Source organism: Miniopterus natalensis, chromosome 9, assembly GCF_054644295.1.
Source record: "Miniopterus natalensis isolate mMinNat1 chromosome 9, mMinNat1.hap1, whole genome shotgun sequence".
Classification (NCBI taxonomy): domain Eukaryota; kingdom Metazoa; phylum Chordata; class Mammalia; order Chiroptera; family Miniopteridae; genus Miniopterus; species Miniopterus natalensis.
In genome coordinates, this window is record NC_142089.1 from 26,258,423 (window position 1) to 26,278,299 (window position 19,877).

At 39.1% G+C, this 19,877-nt stretch overlaps 1 protein-coding gene across 2 annotated transcripts in view; it reads right to left on the reverse strand.

Annotated features, from left to right (window-relative positions):
* Positions 1–19,877, reverse strand: part of EIF2B3 (eukaryotic translation initiation factor 2B subunit gamma) — a 65,729-nt gene that overhangs the window by 22,254 nt on the left and 23,598 nt on the right. For both annotated transcript variants that reach the window (XM_016199252.2, XM_016199250.2), the window contains exons 5-6: positions 14,716–14,827; positions 5,455–5,544 (exon numbers count right to left, since the gene is read on the reverse strand). In XM_016199252.2, the coding sequence (XP_016054738.2) occupies positions 5,455–5,544; positions 14,716–14,827 (202 nt within the window). The remainder of the gene's footprint in view (positions 1–5,454; positions 5,545–14,715; positions 14,828–19,877) is intronic.

Sequence of the window (19,877 nt, forward strand, 5' to 3'; positions counted from 1 at the left end):
CCTGTCTCCAAGGCCCCCTTTTTGTCTGATTTTCCAGTGAGCTAACAGCAGCCCTACTTTTGCTCCCTTCTTTCACATAACATTTCTAGGGATCCAAAGCAGAGCACTGCCTAGGCTCTCTCCTGTTGCTTTTTCTACCCTCTTTCCTTTGTTTCACTGTCCCCAGCTTTAATAAATGTACTCTCAAAATTACCCGGATTTGTATTGTGAAATATTTCCTGCATGAAGTCAAGAACCCACATACTACAGGCCAGACTGTAGCTGGTGGCATCTGGTAACACTTCTATCTACTTAAGAGAGGGTTCCCTCATATTACAACGGTTGTACTTATTTACCAATGGCTATCAAAGAATTTCTACAACAAAGTTAATTTCAATTTACTTTTATGTAATCAAATTAGTCTAGGGCAGTACTTACCGAAAATAAGATCAAAGATCAATGTGTAAAAGAACTTCCAGAAGCAAAAAAATTCCAGCACGATTTTTACATTACATTACATTACATTACATTACATTACATTACATTACATTACAAGCAGTAAGTAACTCTGGCCAAGAGGTTTGGAGCTCTCCTTCATTTGGGTTTTTTGGGTCTCAGGAAGGATGGTGCTTCCTAATGGTTATTGAGACAGGAATTTGTAACGGGGATGAAGGGACCTGATCCTTAGTAGAGTGAATATGCTTTTGATTTATAACGGGCAAAGGAAATGAAAGCACATAATGTTTAGTTTTCTCTCTCACACTGTGACCTTGTTAGAATTTTAAATCACTAATTAATTTATTTAGCATTTAACAAGCATCTATTAATATGTCAGTAACTGTGGTAGGGACTTGGAAATATAGTTTCTAACTTCAAATAATTCATAATCCAGTGGACAGTAGCCTGATTATGAATTTAAGGAGAAGGGTAGGAGATGAGGCTGATTAGGTAGTAAGGGAGCCAGTTCATAGAAGTCTTTTGTGGTAGTTTTTAAGCAGGAAAATGACATGATCAGTTTTATTTCTCAGTAAGATAATTCTAGTAGAAGTGAAAATAGGCCTGGAATGAAAAGAATGAACTCAGGGAGAGCAGTGACAGGACTAAAAACAGCTCTCTCTATAAATCTGGTTGCTGCCATATATTCTCCCCCACCCCTCACCCCCCATTCAAAGAAGCTCTGTAGGTAGGAAGGCAAGCTGGCAGCAGAGACTGAGGAGGGAAAGCAAAATTATGAACCCGGGAGCTACACAGTTCATGGTTTTTGTCATTTTTTAAAGGATCAAGTCAAACATCTTTGAAAAATTCTGCGTAAGCTGGATGCTCTGGTATTGAATTTCAATGACATTTTTCTTCTGACCCTTTGATGGAGATAAAAAATTTCCATATGAATAGAAAGAATGAAACCACATTTACTTTTAGCCCTTTTTCCTCCCTTTTAATGCATCAAACCAGTGTGGGTAGCAAATGTTCCTTGGCCCCCTCGGGTGGAAAACAAGTCAGTTCCCTTTGAAGAAATGACAAAGCATGGACAGCTGGGGGATTTCAGAGGTATTTACATCATGGACCAAACAGAAATGTCACTGCAAGAGGCAAGCAAACAAGTCTTGGCACACAGCCCCTTTAGGCAGTGCCCTTGAAGGAGATCAGGCAGTGATATGAGGAGAGGACATGAAGCAGTCCAGCCAATTCCTACCTGCCTCTGCTGGCACGAAACATCAGGTCAGTTCTCATAATGCAGTTGGCTTAGCAGCATAATGGAGGCCAAAATTACTCTTCCTGTTTCCTACTCAAAGTAGAGGCAGCTCAAAGCTGTGCTAAGAAGTGGGACAGGCTACTGTGAACCATTGTGAACATTTTGACCTTGGGGCCGAAGACCAGCAGTTGGATCCACTCACTGCCCTGGACCTGGGCAACCTCACTCTGTCCCTTCCCTCTTATACACAGCCTTCCCAGAAACACCCATCACATGAAATTATAAGCTCCTAAGAAATAAGAAATCACAAAGGAGAACAACAGACTTGACTACTAGCAGTAAACAAACAACTCCATCAAGTTAAAAAGAAAATAATTGCTACAAATAGGACAAAAGATTGATATCCTAAGTAGATATAAATGTTCAAAAAATATAAAAATGTTTTTAAAGAAATAAAAATTAAAACAAGCTGCAATTTTTAACCCCCAAATTAGCAGATTTAAAATAATTCTCATTACTAATAAGGGTGCTTTGAGATCATTACTCTCATACAAAGGGTGCCAGAGTATAAACTGGTAAAATCTTTTCTGAAAGGTAACTGGGATACATAGCAAAGACAGAATACTTTTTTTTTACTTAGTCAACTGCAGAAATCCTCATCTCTTTTTTCATTGCTGATGTACCAAATTACTTCTGCTGTTTGAACTGTCACTACATCTCCTTTCCTTCCATTCACCAAACATATAGAGGTGAGCAAAAATAGGTTTACAGTTGTTTGTATGAAAATAATACATAAATAATACAAGAGTAAACTGTTTCATGTACTCATAACTGTCAATCTACTTTTGCCCACCCCTGTATATTGAATGCTTACAAATCCAGGTAGGTATCTAATTTCAAAGAATTTTGGTGGAAGAATTAACATGTAAACAACTAAAAAAGGCACAGGGCAGAACAGATTACCTTTCATAAGTGAAAAATAACAAAGGATTGCTAAAGCAGTCTTTTCTTAGGTTGCATTTCCTAGATTTATTTTTCCTTTCCATCCTTAAAGAAGTCATGATTCCATAACCAGATTATTATAAATGCCTCCTACTTCCCTTGAAGGAGCCTCTTTCCCACCCAGAATCGTTCATGTTCCCCCACCAGGTTACATCACTGCTCATTCCACGTGGGACTATTCTGTTTAAAGATCTATAACTCCCTGCTCAGCTTTCAAGGCCTTCTACATGCTGCTCCCACCAACCTACTCAATCTTATCTCTCACAATTTTGAGACAAAATTTCCACTGAAATTCCAGCCAAGAATCAAGAATGTTCCTTGAGTACCATTCTAATTTGTCCTACTAGGTCTTTACATTTTTCCTAATATATTGAAATTTATCCGTTTTCAATATAATACTTTTATTCCCACAACTCTGAGAAGTGAAGGGTAGATGGGGAGAAAGAGATGAGGGTCTCTTTAACAGATCTTGAAATGGGGAGGCAGTTTGAGTTGAGGCTCTGAATCATTCTCTATAATAGCAGGTTCTGAGAAAGTCATGTTTGGCAGAGCTTCTGGCTAGAAGCCACAGAACCACCAAATTCAGGCTTGTCCTTAAGGGACATACAACTACACTACACTTGGCAGGTGTGGAAAGAGCTACTGGTGGTGGCCAAATGAGCTACAAAGGAATTACTATAGCTAGGATGCTGTTATCCTGTATCCAGACACCAAAAGCTATAATCCCATTTGGTAATATTAAGGAAGCACTGTTAGGTGTTTTGTTGTTGTTGTTGTTTTAAAGTTATAATGGTACTAAGGTCTTTGTTTACAAGATAAAAATATTGTTTATGTTTTAGAGATACATACTGAAATATTTACAGATAATTCAACTGAAATAATTACAGATGAAATTATATCATAGTGACTTGCTTTAAAATAATCTGGTGTGACAGTGGGTAGATGGGTAGTGGCGCATATGAAACAAGATTGACCATGAATTGATAATTTTTGAAGCGGTGCGATGGATCCATGGGAATTCATTACATTACTTTCTCTACTTTTGTATTTGTGTGAAATTTTCCATAGTAAATAGTTTTTAAAAATCATGATCTCTACTATTGCACCCCCACCAGTACATCAAGGAGAGCCTATTTCACAGGACTTCATATTCATTTGGGAATGAAAAATAAACCCTTTAATGGCCAAGAGTTAACTTCATTTTTGGAATACGAATAGCCCAGACTGGTAACTAGAAAACGGGTCCTGGAACACTCTCTAATCTTGGCAGTAAGTCTCCTTGCTATTTGAAAAGCAGAGCCTCTAAAATTCACTGTGGAGCTTAGCCGTAAGTTCTATGATGGCAGGGTCCATGCCACTTATTCACCATTGCTCCTACAACTGACATAGCACAATGCCTGCCTCATAACTGATGCTTAATAAGTATCTGTTGATTGAATGATAAAACAGAATAATAAGTCAGAGGAGAGCAGGGGAACAGTGTCCTGGGAGGGAAAATAGAGAAACTATAATCCCTGGGAAAGCAGTGAGTCCAAACGATTTGTTTTACCATTGACTCTACAAGGGCCTTCCCACAAGGGTTTAGCAGATGTTGTGGGGAATGAGGGTTAGGGTGCTGCAAGAAATACCATACGAAGCATAGGGGAACAATTCCCCTTCTCCTATATATCTAAGCCATCAGCCCAGGGCATGCTGGCATTTAAATTCAGGTTTAAGCCTCCATTTCTCAGCTGGTCTGAGGAAACTTGCTGCTGTGACACACCAGCCTACTTGCTTTCCAGTCTGTCAGTGCTATTATTCAAGGCAGAAACTTATTCAGCAGCCATCAGGGAGAATAGCTGCTCTTCTTGTTACCCATGTACTTATTAAATCTTTCCCCACCTGTTCCTCTGAGGACTCTAAATGCATTTCTTATCAAAAATCCTTGCAACAGGAGGTTTCCCCTCTGGAAACCAAGGCCTGTGATCTGCCAGACAGTCTCTGGGAATTATTAAAGCCCACAGTTCTGTTCTCAAAGCAAAATCAGAAAAGCACAAAATTTTGTTTCTCTGCATTCATGAAAGTTCTCAGTGAGGTGGACTTCTTTTCCAAAATCAGAGGGAAACTTGCTCTTCTTTTTTCCCTCCTCTTGGGGAATTCTCTGGCCCTTTGCTAAGAGGGCCCATCTAAAGGATAATTGGATGAGGAAGGACATCCACTTGGAGACAAAGAGCACTAGAGCAGGGAAGCTCACCCTTGCAGAAGGAAGCAAGAACAGCTTGGAGCTGTGCAGAAAGAGGCATCATAGGTTACTATTAGTTTTATAAAATATTTTTCTGGTTTATTATAACACAGGCCCCAAAAATACAATTGGGGGACTCTGCAGTATAGACAAAATAACAGTACGTTGATAACACGATTTCATTTCTAGAACAAAGATGAAAATAAATTGTTATTTATGTAAACTGGTTAGCTAACATTATCAAGGTTTAAAACTGTTAACTAAGTCTCCCTCCTGGGAGCACGCCTGCGCCTTTGTCTTTGCCTTTCCCTGTGCCCCGCCCCAATGTTACCATTACCTTCCTCACTCCCCAGCTCCAAGGGCCCTTCCTTTGCCTCTGTAACTTGTTTCCTAAGCTCATGTCTTCCAGGAATTACGTCTTGCACCTCTGTAATTTCACCAAATAAATGTCCTCATATAAAAAAACAAAACAAAACAAAACAAAACCCACAAAAAAACTGTTAACTAAGTCAGGCAGTAGCTTAAGCCCAGTGGGTCTAACACCCTCCCTCCTTCTTACTCATTTTCCATCAGGAAGTCCACGACGTATTTTTTCATGCAGTAGAGATGGGCGTCCACAAGGCCTGTGTGGAAACGTATTCTAGGGTGCCTGCAAAGAGAAAAGAGAATAGGGGCTCACAATCAGGTAACATGGGTTTTATCCTATTATTAGGTAGTAGGCATTAGAAAAATTTTAAGAGCCATGTTGCCTATACCCCACTCTGGGGAGACCAAGGTGGTGGATACCAGCTCTGATCCAACCACAGAAAAGATCTTCTCTTTAGAGAAGCCCCATTTCATACTTTATGAGGCTTTTAGGCTTCTAAAGACATCAAACAAAAACAGATAAGCCACCAAATCACTGACAAGCCACCTTCTATTCTATCACTCCTACCCACAAATCTTGTCACTAACCTTTTCCTGCTTGTACTCCAACTGCCCCACTTCCTGCAAGCCATGCTGTAGTCGTGCTTTCCTCCAGGATTTGGCACATGCTACTCCATTTTGCATAGAAGATAAAGTAAAATTCTAACTCCCACTTTTATTTACTTATTCACCAGGATTTCCCTAGTTATACTTCCTCCAGGAAACTTTCACCCAAATTTGTATTCTCACACTCATGCCCACCTATATTAGATAACTTATCATACACTAAGATAACAGCCTATTTACTTGTCTCTCTCCTACTAGACTAAAAACTCCCTGAGGGCAGCCTGGCCAGGTGTGGCTCAGAGGTTGAGCATTGACCTAGGATCCAGGAGATTGTGATTGATTCCTGGTTGGGGCACATGCCAAGGTTGCAGGCTCGATCCCCAGTCAGGGGCGTGCAGGAGGCAGCCGATCAATGACTCTCTCATCACTGATGTTTCAACTCTCTCTCTCCCTCTCTGAAATCAATAAAGATATATTTAAAAAACACACAAAAACTCCCTGAGGGCAGAGATTTATCTTTATAGATTGAGCCCTTATCTCACACAGAGTAAATGTTCAATATTAGTTGCTGAATAAACAAACAAATGAATATATTAGGTCAAATTAAGGCATCTGCCTGATTTGCTGTCTATGTTAGTTTGCCATTTTGGTTTCAGCCTTAAGAAATGTCATGCTTGCCCTGGCTGGTGGGGCTCCGTTGATTGGGCATCGTCTGTGGACCAAGAGGGCCTGGGTTCAATTCCTTGTCAGGGCACATGCCTGGGTTGCAGGTTTGATCCCTGGTGGGGGAGAGTACGGCATGTTCACCTCGTACCAGAGGCAACCCATCAATGTTTCTCTCACACCGATATTTCTCTCTCTCCCTTCTTCTCTCTCTCAAATCAATGAAAGCATGTCCTCAGGTGAGGATAAAGCAAGGCTTCCAGAGGATGCTCCTTCAGAAGGAAGCAGCACTAAAAGCACCCAGAATCAAGATGAGTGGGGAACCATCCCAATAAACACATTCGGGATTTTTAAAAAAAGAAAGTAGGTCTCAGGTTATATGTATAAGTAAAGGTAGCGGTATATAACACAAAATCTCCTCCTATGTCTCTGGCATATTCAATATCTTGAGACTAACGACCACCTGTATTCTGTGGTGATATCACTGGCTTAATAGCTAAATGAAAGTTGAAAGGCAGCTTGATGTAGGAAAAGGAGCAATGACAAAGAATCAGGGCTCTAGTTCTGAACTCACCACTAAATATGGCACAATCTTTCTTCATACCAGTTCCCTGTTATAAAGCGGAGCATTATGCTTCAATTAGTCCTAGAGTTTTGTGGAGGTGCTTTAGGAACTGCTAAGGGAAGCCTGACTAAGAATAACTCTGTGTTCTAAGTTTATATCTTAGGCTTCTAGATGAGATTTCACTTACAGAGAAAGTTCCACTCCCTTAAGAGAAAATTAGAAAATGATTGCAAATTTTTTTTTTTAATCCTCACCTGAGGATATTTTTTCCATTGCTTTTCAGAGAGAGTGGAACGAGGAGCTAGAAACATCATTGCGAAAGAGGCACACATTGATTAGTTGCCTCCTGCTCACGCACTGACAGGGCCAGGGATTGAGCATGCAAATGAGGTACATGCCCTTGGCCACACTTGAACCCAGGACCCTACAGTCCGCAGGCCGATGCTCTAACCACTGAGCCAAATTGGCTAGGGCATGACTGCAAATTTTATACCTTAGATAATATATTCATTAATTTATTCTATTCAACAAACACCGAGATCTATCATATTACCTACCTGTTGCAGTTATTAGGATGATCAGAAATTAAAGTGTGTACTTGGTAATTGTTGTATATTGGGCACTCATTAAGTGATAACTATTCTAATTACCATCATGAGCCAGGTACTGTGCTTTGGTACTGGGGACACAGAGCTGAAATAAACAGAGCTCCTTAGGAGCTCACAATCTAGTAGGGAAGACTACATGTTGTTGTTGTTGTTTTTAAAATATATCTTTATTGATTTCAGAGAGAGGAAAGGAGAGGGAGAGACAGAGATAGAAACATCAATGATGAGAGAGTCACTGATCGAGCCCGCAACCGGGCATGTGCCCTGACGGGGAATTGAACTCCAATCACCTGGATCCTAGGTCGATGCTCAACCACTAAGCCACGCCTGGCCAGGTGACTACATGTTAAAAAACATTTTACAATATACTGTGGTATATAAAAATGTAGGGAGCTAGTACAGAAGAGTATTCAATGAGCTGTCTAAGGGAGCAGGCACAGGATAAGGTCTCACAGGGGTGGATAAAGCTTGGGTAGGTTCTGAAAGATGAGAATAAATTTGCTAGGCAGTCAAAGCTGGAAAAGAATATTTCAGATTGAGGAACTAGCATATACAAAGGCAAAGAGGTAATGAAAAAAACAACAACAACACAACAATCCCAGGATACAATGGTAAAAAATTAAAGCTGGAGAGGCAACCAGAGGCCAGATCATGGAAAGCCTTCTATGACTCTTAGATGTCAAGTTAAGGAGTTTGGATTTTGTCTCTTAGGGGACGAAAAACCATGGAAAGTTATTGTTTTAAGTAAACAGTCATGTGCTGCATAGCCATGTTTTGGTCAATGACAGACCACATATATGACAGCTGTTCCATAAGATTATAACCAAGCTGAAAAATTCCTATGGCCTAGTGACATCATAGCCATTGTAAGGTTGTAGCACAACTCATTACTCATGTGTTTGCGGTGATGCTGGTGTAAATAAATCTACAGTGCTGTCTATCATATAAAAGTATAGCACATACAATTATGTACAGTACATAATACTTGATAATGATAATAAATGACCATGTTACTGGTTTACATATTTACTATACTATACTTTTTATCATTATCTTAGAGTATACTCTTTCTGCTAATATAAGTTTGTGTAAAACAGTATGCCGTGTTACACCAGCAGCAGGCTCACACATCTGTTTACCATGTCTCTGGATTGCATCATTTTCTCTTGTGTTTGATTTAATCTCCTATTGTTTTATATAGTAACATTCTGTATCAGCTTATAGCCTAGGAGCAATAGGCTATACCATATAACCTAGATGTGTAGTAGGCTGTACCATCTAGGTTTATGTAAGCGCATTCTATGATGTTGGCACAACAATGAAATCACCTAACAATGCACTTCTCAGAACGAATCCCTGTCATTAAGCAGAGCATGACTATACATATACATGGTATGCTGGCTGTGTATGTATTAACTTAGCTGAGATGGAATTATGTTATGCAAAATTCTCTTTTCTGAATGGTTCTGAGTCAGCGATGGCCACAGGAGATATTTTGTGTGACATTTAGAAGGCAGAAGTAAAGCTGCAGCCACATTTGTAATGCTCGGAAGGTCGATGGATGGTGCCAAGTACTATGGCTACTTGCACATGACGTCACTGACATGCTCGCTCACCTAGTAGGCATGGAACAGTGTCCAGTCCTGCAGCTCCTCTAGATCCTGCCAGATAGCCTCCTTCAGCTTCTCTTGCAGATTACCCACAGCAATGAGGTTGAAGGTGGTGAGACAGATGTGGGTCCTTGTTTTGTTCTTGCTCTTGTCTGCATCTAGCTTTCCTTTCTGTTGACCTGGCTGACTGATAGCAATTGCTGTCCTTGTGTAACTTATAGTCCAGAGCAATAAAGGTTATAGATGGTGTCTAGAAATCTCTACAGTATACAGGAGAGCACAAAGGAAGAAGGGTCAATTCTCAATTCTGCCCAGTGTGAAAAGGGTCAGAAGTTTCACAGAGAAGTGTTACATGAGCTGAGTCTTAAAAGAAGAGCAGGTATTTAGACAGGGAGAAAAGGATTAACTTTGGCTGAAGAAGTGCTAGGAATGGCGAGAGCAAAAGGACAGAGCTGGAAAAAGGAATGCAGAAGTCAGGGAACTATGAGCAACTCTACATAGCTATGTTGTAGAGTGCTGAGTATGGGGTTGCATTGGGGAAATGGGGAAATATAAGGTAAGTGTGGTTAAATGGCTGAGGGCTTTAGGAATTTGTAATTTATCCTGTAAGCAATGTGTTTACAGGTGTAGGAAAAAGAAGCAGTAGAAAGCAAAGCTGAAAATTCTGGAGAGCGTTGGAAAAAAGAAACAAGAGGAGGCAGAGGAGAATGGGGTAAAAGACATGAGTGAGGGGACTGGTCCTAAATAGGACAGAAACTTCTTCCTCTAAGGCCAGAGAAAAGGAACTGAAGGTGGGTCTGAGTAAAGATAAAATCATGGGTAGGGGTAGTATGCTGGGGAAATCAGTATCTGGTAGCCAGGATTTTCTTGCAGAAGGAGGAGGCAGAGCTATTTTCTGAGGGAAGAAAGTGGAAATGGTTGAGAACAGATACTGACAGAAGTGAGGTGGTTCAGGACAGGTATAAGAATATGGAGTGGTCTGAGGGCTCAGCTAAGATCGGAAGCATGAATGTACAGTGGTGCCAATTTACAACACTGCATAATACTTCTCCCGAAGTCTTTAACAGAACAGATGTAGAAGTAGACAAGGTAGATGTTAGAGTAAGCCAAAGTTGAAGGTCATGAGGGCAGACACAGCAAAAGGACAACGAGTGAGGATATGGAGGGAAATGCCTAAAATAATATCCCATAGAGTCTACATTGGAAGAAAAAAATGAAGGCGAGAACAAAGGCAAAGATGGGGTGTGGGGGTCGGGGGGAGTGGGGGGAAGGAGGGAAGGGCTGGTGAGGGAATGAAAGACATAATGGGATTGAAATGAAGGAAACAGGATTCTACGTAAAGATGGCAGATTAAACACAGGCATGAAGCCCTATTCCTTTTGAAAGCTCATTAAAGTGACAGTAAAGGGTTTTGTTGTTTTTAAAAAGGCATAACCCCCAAGGACAAAGATGAGGAAAAGAGAGGACAGAAACAAAAATTTGAAAGCTAGAAAGCAGAATGGTGGTAACAGATTTAGCATATCTAAGAAAGCTGAAATCTAAACCAGCTCTAAGGAAAGTTGAGTAGCAGCCTGATTTGTACTGCAGAAGCCCTGAAATGATCAGGAATTGGCTTAAGGAAAAGGCTTAAGGATGTATGACTTCATAGCAGTGAGAGTTAAAAGTATAGAAAAATAAGAATAAAAGTCTCACTGCTACACTGGACAAGATACCTTGGGAAAGGTTCTTGATCCTGACTTCTACAAGTCCCTCTGCACTCCTCCCCGACAAAACTGCAAAATTAGAGAAATACTTTAAGAATTTATGGCTGGTTTGCAGCCATGAGGATACTAATTTAAATAAATAGTATTTCACGACTTTCCATACCATTGGGAAAGTAATCAAGAGTGTAAACCCATTTTTCATCATATCATCATCCCTGAAATACAGATCTGGCCATGATCTTGGAGATCTCATTCAAGTTCTTGTCTTCCCTGATATAAATGTCTAAACTTTCCAAGATGAATGTGTGAACATTTTATTCCATTTAAAAGATATCCTTTAGAAGCTTGTTTTAATTTTTCATTACTCTTCCAGTAAAGAAAACAAACAAAAAAACCTTGACTAGTATTCAAAAGAAAACAACATAACATTGGAGAAAAGCTACATGATTTTCTTATTAAATATTTGGCAGAAATACCTTTTACTTATGAATTATTAAAAACACATGTGTTTCAGAAATAAAACAGGAATTTTAGAGCTGGAGGGGGTGTGTCTTTAAAGAACTAAGTCAATTTTAGTTGGGAAAACTGAGGCTTAGAGAAGAAGCAAAGTGATTTGCTCAAGGTCATATAGCTGGTTTTTCTCAAGACTAAATTCCAAATTCTCTGGTCTTGAATTTCCAATACCATGCCTTCTACCAGCAACATTCTTTTCTATTACATATAATGCCTCTCCTAGTCAGTAATGCATTAAAGTCAACATTTGGGGAAGGTTTTATGCTTTCTTTAAACGCACTGAGGCAGTAAGAATCTGGGTCCATTGGAGTCAAGTTACCAGTACTACCTGGTGACTAGACAGCTTGCTGGGGAGACTGCCTCTGTACCTAACTATAGGCTTAGCAGGACTCCTACTCCAACAGGTGTCTTACACTATTTCACTTTCCAGGATCAAATATTCCTGAGGCCCAACAAAACAGAACATTCTCTTGTAATCAAGCAAACACGTCATCCTTTCTCAGAAAGGGAGAAATCAAAGGCTGTACATTCCATCATCATTGCCCTTTTCTCCTACAACCACTACAAAAGTAAGAAAACTTTAAAACAAGAGGTTTCTGGCTCTCTCAGATATATACACAAAGGCCTTTTCCAAGATTCAGTGTCTGCCTAATAGGAACTAGTCCTCACTTTTGGAAATTCAGTTTTAAAAAAGGACAGGAAGTATTGGATTCTCATAGTCAAAAGTGTTTGAAAAAAAAATCTGAATCTAATTAGCTTTTACCTACCATCTCACTGAGGCCAGGAGGAGTACAATGCCCCAGAGGGTCATACGAATAGGGGGAAAAACATTTCATTGCTCGTTTATCTAGCCAGCTGCCCTATGACAACTACACTCCAAAGATCTTGAATCACTGGGGTGTAGATTACAAGTTAGAAGAATGGAGGGAAAAACCTTCCAACAACCAAAAAAGCAATCTAGTCTTAGGAAACTAGTAGAAGATCTGGTCTTAATGGCCCCAGTGCTTACCCAAGGCCCCAAGTTCAACAGCTCTGAGGGGAAAATACAGCTCCATCTGCTCTTCATTTTTACCTTACCTCTGGCTATATCCATCTTCTTTGCTCCCATCATGCCCAAACCTTGCTCTTTTTGGCAGGGATCACTGGGACTTAGGCATTTACTAATAGTCCACCATATGGAGCCATAAGCTAGTTCCCTGGGAGGTTAAAGAGAAAGCAGGAGACAGTTTCCACTCTCTAGTTGTAACTATAGAAACATGAGTAGCTTCTAAGAATTTACTGTATAAGCCTGACAACTCTAATGCAGAGCAAAGTATAAACACCAATGCCTGATGGATGCATAATGAGTAAGGTCCATTGTTCCACATGATAATAGATAATCACAATTACTTCTTTCTGCATTTGAAAGGACACAATTCCTTTACCCTATGAAGTCTTGTGAATTTAACAATACAACACTGTGATACTTTTCAGGTCTTATATTTTAAATCTATCTTGCTTACTGCTATCAGATCTTTACAGAATCCTGAATTTGAACCATCATTTCCCTCCTCAAAAGTCTTTAATAATTTCCTGGTAGTCAAGGCTTTCTGTACCGACTTAATTTTCCATTCTTATCTTCTAGTGCTCCCAAATAACAATCTTCCATTTGGGCCAAAATGCTCCTAAACAAGTCTTGCACACTCTGTCTCCACACCTTTGCTCATAGCACTCTCCCACACAGGATTCAGTTTCTCATGTCCCTTTCCATATCTGATCCAAATCTATCCTTTTTAAAAAATATGTTTTTATTTATTTTTAGAGAAAGGGGAAGGGAGAGGGAGAGAGAGAAACATCAATTGGCCTTGTCCTGCATGCCCCCTACTGGGGATTGAGTCAGCAGCCCAGGCATGCGCCCTGACCGGAAATTGAACCTGAGACCCCTGGGTGCACGGGCTGACACGCTATCCACTGAGCCATACCAGCCAGGCCATTATTTATAATATTCTTGAGTTTCACTTCCAGAGAATTCTGTGATATTATTCTTTTGGTATTGAATGCTATAAAGAACTTGGAGATAAGCTTAATTTTCATTCTCATGTAAGTGATTACCTTTTTGCCTCTAGATGGTTGAAGAATTCTTTCCTTATCCTTAAAGTTTCATAAATTTACAATGATACATCTGGCCAGATTTTCTTAGAATACACTATACTCTTAAAATTAGCAGATTTTTACTTGATTTAGGAAATCTTATTGTGTTACACAGTTCTGTAATTCTAAAAACTAAAATTGAAGTTATATATGCACTAGCAAATAGTTTCTCAAGGCTTACAATGAAAAATGTCAGTCCTCTGTTCCCTCTCCTCTCCATTTTCTGTTACCCAGAAGCACCCACTTTCAATTCTTTTTTGCAGATCCATTTAATATATATGCATTTCTAATAACATTCTTATAATGATATTTCTTAGTTTTCTCACTTCAGACCTCATCTGTTGATTTCCCACTATGGAAGATGAGGATTTGTCTTTCTTTCATCACCTGCCCTGCCTCTACCTCATACACCCATACTTCCTGTTTCACAACAATGTGAATATACTAACATTACTGAAATGTACACTTAAAAATGCTTAAGATAGTGCCCGGCTGGGCGTGGCTCAACGGTTGAGTGTCGACTTAGGATCCAGGCGGTCAGGGTTCGATCCCAGGTCAGGGCACATGCCCGGGTTGCGGGCTTTGATCCCCAGTGGGGGACGTGCAGGAGGCAGCTGATCAATGACTTTCTTATCATTGATGTTTCTCTCTCTCTCTCTCCCTCTCCTTTCCTCTCTCTGAAATCAAGAAAGATATATTTAAAAATGTTTAAGATAGTAAATTTTATGTTGTGAGTTTGTCACCATTTTTTTTTTTTTAAAAGGAAGTTCTATAACATTGTCAGAAAAACAGTGCTGCTCCCTGTTTTCCCCACAGCTGCTTTGCCCCACTCCTATGCAGGATTTGACTCTACCTTGGCAAGAAAAGACACAGGGAAAAGCTAAGCTTGTGTGGTGAAGGAAAGTCTTCATTCTATCTCACGGGAAAACATTCACATACTTTTGTTAATTTCACACAGTATAATCTAGTTTTCATTCCCTCTTTCCCATCCACTGGGTGGTTTTATTTTGTTTTAAGACAAGAAGAATTGCCAAGAAGAAAAACCCTAGGGCTTACTTCTGCAGGATGGATCCCTTAATGACCAGCTCTTCATCCAAGTCTGCTTCATTAGCCATGAAGAGCAGCCTCCTTCCTGTGCTGTCCACTCCAATGAAGTCACGCTGCTCCACTGAATCATTCAAAAGAAGGAAAATCAAACAAAGTCAGGGGATGGGGCACTTGCTCACATTTCTCTTGGAACTAAATTCAGAATTGAGTGTTATATAGCACATACTCATTACAATGTTTAAAACACAGGCAGTCAAAATTTTTTTATTGTTCAGGATATTATTAGAGTAACTGTGAATTTTAAGTAAGTTCTGTAAATTAAAGTATTGTGTCAATGTAATTTCCTATTTTAAGAGATCTGTCCTTTTTTGGGGGGAGTAGAGAATGAAGGGAAAGGATACATATTCGTGTATTTAAAGGCAAAGGGAATGGTGCCTGCAACTTATTCACAAATAGCTCAGAAAAATAATAATTATATATACATTGTGTATGCATATGATATCTCTTGAATATATAGTATGAGAGAGAATGATAAAGCAAATATTAACATTTTGGGGAATTTGGGTGAAGGATATATAAGTTCTTTATACTATTCTTGTAACCATTCTGTAAATTTGAAATTATTTAAAAAATAAAAAGCTAAGGAGGTGACAGATATGTTAGTGTGCCGTAATCACTTCACAAAGTCTACATTTACCAAAATGTCACCTTGTAAACCTTAAATATATATAATTTTTACTATAAATAAATAAATAAATAAATAAATAAATAAATAAATAAATAAATAAATAAAAAGTTTAAAAAAAGAGGGGCCATCAAGGTATAACCAATTAAGTGGATGAACCACAAGCCTACCACATGGCACAATAAGAAAGTACAAGGAAATCTTTCTTTGCAAGCAATCATCTAGGTCTGCTGTGAAAATGGAAATAACATTATTTAAGGACATCCACATTCAACCAACATTAACTATATGTCTACTATGCACTAGATTCTTTTTTGGTTATTTTTTCCATTGATTCTAGAGAGAGTGGAAGGGAGGTGGGGAGGGGAAGAGAGAGAGGACAGAGAAACATCAATGTGAGAGAGCCACATCAATTGGTTGCCTCCCACACATGCCCCAACCGGGGCGGGGAACCTGCAACCCAGGTATGTGCCCTTGACGGGGAATTGCACCCGAGACCCTTCAGGAAGTGCATGGGCAGATGTGTCAACCACCGAGCCATGGCAGCCACGTCTATGCACTAGATTTTATGCTGTGTATGGGATCATTTAAAGAAAATATTAAATTGTACATTTAATGTTATCTGGTAGATGGAGATTTTGCAGGCTGCCTTATTACTGCTGTTTTCTGCGCTACACTTCTTCACCCCAACCACATTATAAGCTCTTCAAATAAAGGCTTATAATTCCTTTAGATATAAATCCAATACAGTATTGGACACTTAACAAAATCTGCTAAGATCTATAGAGTACCTATCTATAGCTTACAAGAGCATTTTCACATAGAGGCTGCATAGCATATAGTTAAGAGAGCCTTTGAAGCCAGACCACTTGGGTATGAATACCACTTACTGGGTGTATGTCTTTGAGCAAGATACTAAACCTCTCTGTTCCTCAGTTTCATTTGTAAAGTGGGGATAATAACAGTGCCTACCTCAAAGGCTTGTTATAAGGACTAAATAAGTTAATACATGCTCTCATTTGATCCTCACAAAAATCAAATAAAACAATGACTTAACACCTCTTTGAAAAGGAGAAAGTGAAAGTTGAATTTGGGGAAGAATGTTATCTCTAAAGATGAATTTATCCGCCTCCTATTGACAGGTAATGACTACCATATAATTAATCATGCTTCCTTGTTGCCTTCAGCTGCCTCTATATCTAGAACCAAATGTATTACTCAAGTGTATAATGTGTTTAGCTCAGGGGCTAAAGCATTCATTTCTTTGGATGGTCTCTGGTCATCTTATTATCTGTAGTGTTTGAATATGAATAGGGAGAAGCCACCATAAAAAGTCATGTTATTTTTTTCAATATCTAAGATGAGTGAACTCCAAAGAAAGAAGGGTAAATAATGCCAACTTGAAGGTAACTTTTATAGAGACTTTCAATCAAAGCTAAAAACTGCAAAGAATTTCAAATGCTTTGACATATATCAATTCATTCATTTATCTATTACATGGAAATATGAGAGCATAACAAAGCCTGAAAAGGTCTGGTGATGAACCAGTATTTTATTTTATTTATTTTATTTTTTTAAATATATCTTTATTAATTTCAGAGAGAGGAAAGGAGAGGGAGAGAGAGAGAGACAGAAACATCAATGATGAGAGAGTCATTGATCAAGCCCACAACCGGGCATGTGCCCTGACCGGGAATCGAACCCTGATTGCCTGGATCCCAGGTCAACGCTCAACTGCTGAGCCACGCCCGGCCGGGCTGAACCAGTATTTTAAAAAGAAACACAGAGATGTTATTTTTGGATATAATTTGGAGTGCTTACCCTATCCAAGTCCTTAGGCCCACAAAAACCTTGAATTATTGAATGTCCTGGGAGCAATAATTTTCAACAAGTCCTTTTTCCAGTTATGATGCCCTTCAGTCACATTCCCCTCACTCTCAGGCCCCACTTTTTCTACTTGCTTCTTGGTAGCTACTGTAGTAACAGGGGTCTCAGAATATGATACAAATTATAGGAACTTGAAAATGTCTCTGTTCTGCTTTAACAAAGTGAATTCCACTTTGAGAGCAGAGCAGGTAACTAGAATACTCATCCTAGGAAGAAAGACCACACAAATAATGTTAAGACAACAGTTAAAACTATGAAGTTCCATTTTTAAAAATTCCGTCATATTCAACTATTCATATTTTGAAGTTGTTTTTTACTTCTTTGAACCCTTCTGTTTCCTCTATAGTCATTTACTTATCCATTTATTCATTCAACTAAAAAGTATATTTGTGCACCTCCCCTGTGACAGGCATTATGTTTGCTATGTGGAGAGAGGCCCAAGTGATTAAAAAAAAAGTGAGGGCGGCCTCTAGCTAACAACTAGTTAGAAACTGAGATTCTCTGTCCAACAGCCCTTAGGGAACTGAAATTCTACCAACAAACAAGTAAGCTTAGAAGAAATCCTTTTCTAGTTGAGCCTTCAGATGAGACGTCAGTCCTGGCTGACACCCTGATTTCAGCCTTGCAAAACACTTTTGGAAAATTATATCACTCTTTAAAATTATGAGAATATAAAACCTTGATAAAAATGAAAACTAAATTAAAAAAAGAAAGCCCAGGTTATGGTGTTGGAAGGCATGGGCTCAAGTTCTGATTCTACCACTTATCACTGATGTGGTCTTGAACAACTATTCACAAAATGCTATTAGGCCACTAATGGATATAAAAACTTGGTAAATAACAAAACTATCTAGTTCCATTCACTGGATTTTAGTGTGAGAGCAAATCTTGATTATCTCTGTTTCCCATATAGGGCTTAGTTTAGCACAGATAATATGTATAGTATGTCTTAAATGCAATGACTATAACAAAATGTAATGCATTTGACCCATCCAGCGTGGCTCAGTGGTTGAGCATCGACCTAGGATCCAAGAGATAGGGGTTTGATTCCTGGTCAGGGCACATGCCCGGGTTGTGGCTTTATCCCTAGTGGGGGGGGGTGCAGGAGGCAGCCGATCGATGACTCTCTCATCATTGATGTTTCTATCTCTTTCTCTCCCTTTCCCTTCCTCTCCCTGAAATCAATAGAGATATATTTTTTAAAAAAAGCATTTGTAGGTCAGGGATCTGATTTCATACCCACTACCCCGTTTGCACATAAGTAAATTGCTTACCTCTTTTTAAATATTGTGTTTTAAAATATATTTTCCTATAACATTAAATTGCTCCCTGTATTTTGCACATTGCGACTGATGAATTCTAGGTACATTTGAACAGACTTTTGTATATTGTTTCCTCAATCACAAGAATTTCAGTTTTGGCTCTGGCCAGTGTGGGTCAGTTGGTTGAGTGTCATCCCAGTCAGGGATGCTGGTTCGATTCCCAGTCAGGACACATGCCTGGGTGGTGGGCTCAATCTCCAGTAGGGGGCATGTAAGGGGCAGCAGGTTGATGTTTTTCTCTTACATTATGTTTCTCTCTCTCTCTCTCTCCCTTCCTCTCTCTAAAAAATAATAATAATAATAATAATTTCAGTTTTGAATATGCAGGGATTTCAAGTCACTTCTGTTGGATATAATTAGGAAAAAAGGAGCAGGGGGCAGAGTGAGAATTTAGAAAATAGATCAAGCAGAAGCCCAAGCAGGAGTAGAAGTTTTTTTGCAGTACAGCTTTAAGAAAAATGAAGGGAGCTGAAGCAAAAGTAACACAGGCTCAGAACTGCCTACCAATATTTGTTAGTGCAGAGGGAGCTAAGTTGATTGAGAGGTGACAGCCAAGTGACAGCTTTCACTTGTGTGATTCTGACATACACTAATATATACAGATTCTAGTCTGGATTAAGACTATATAACTCTGAGAACTGGAGAGGAATTTGAGAAATACTACTACAGTAAACTGGGTTAAATAAAAGTTTCCTGTAATTTTTTTCATTTCAAATATCCCAAGAGACACAGTGGAACTACAGAGATAACAGTTAAAAATTTGTGTCATAAAATCAATAGCACAAAACATCTGCACAGAGGAATATACCAAAAAGACAAGCCCCTTAATAAACATGTTATCTGTAACAAAGCAAAAGTAAATATACTATGTTCTCACTGAAACAGAGGAAAAAAGGAAATCTTGAAGTTCCTAACAAGCAAGGGATGCTAAATGGGAATTAATGATCTTTACACATCATTGCAAGTTTAAGATATATATGTTTTATAGTATCACTGATATTCTCTTTATATAATGTGTTAGCTTTACTGTTTGATTTTTGTGACTGCGAAGATTACATATACGAGGCTTTCATTGGTTCTCTCAAGATCACAGTTTCTATCCAATTTTTCCCTTCAGGTTTCAGGTTTCTCAAAATGTCCTACGATTAGGGAGGGTCTAATGAACACTTGTCTGCCTACCCTTTAGCTAGAGATATTATATAGGTTCCCCCTGCCCCCATTTATATGGGCCTTGGTACCTAGTTCTGCGCTTGGCATAACACATACCCAGTAACTAT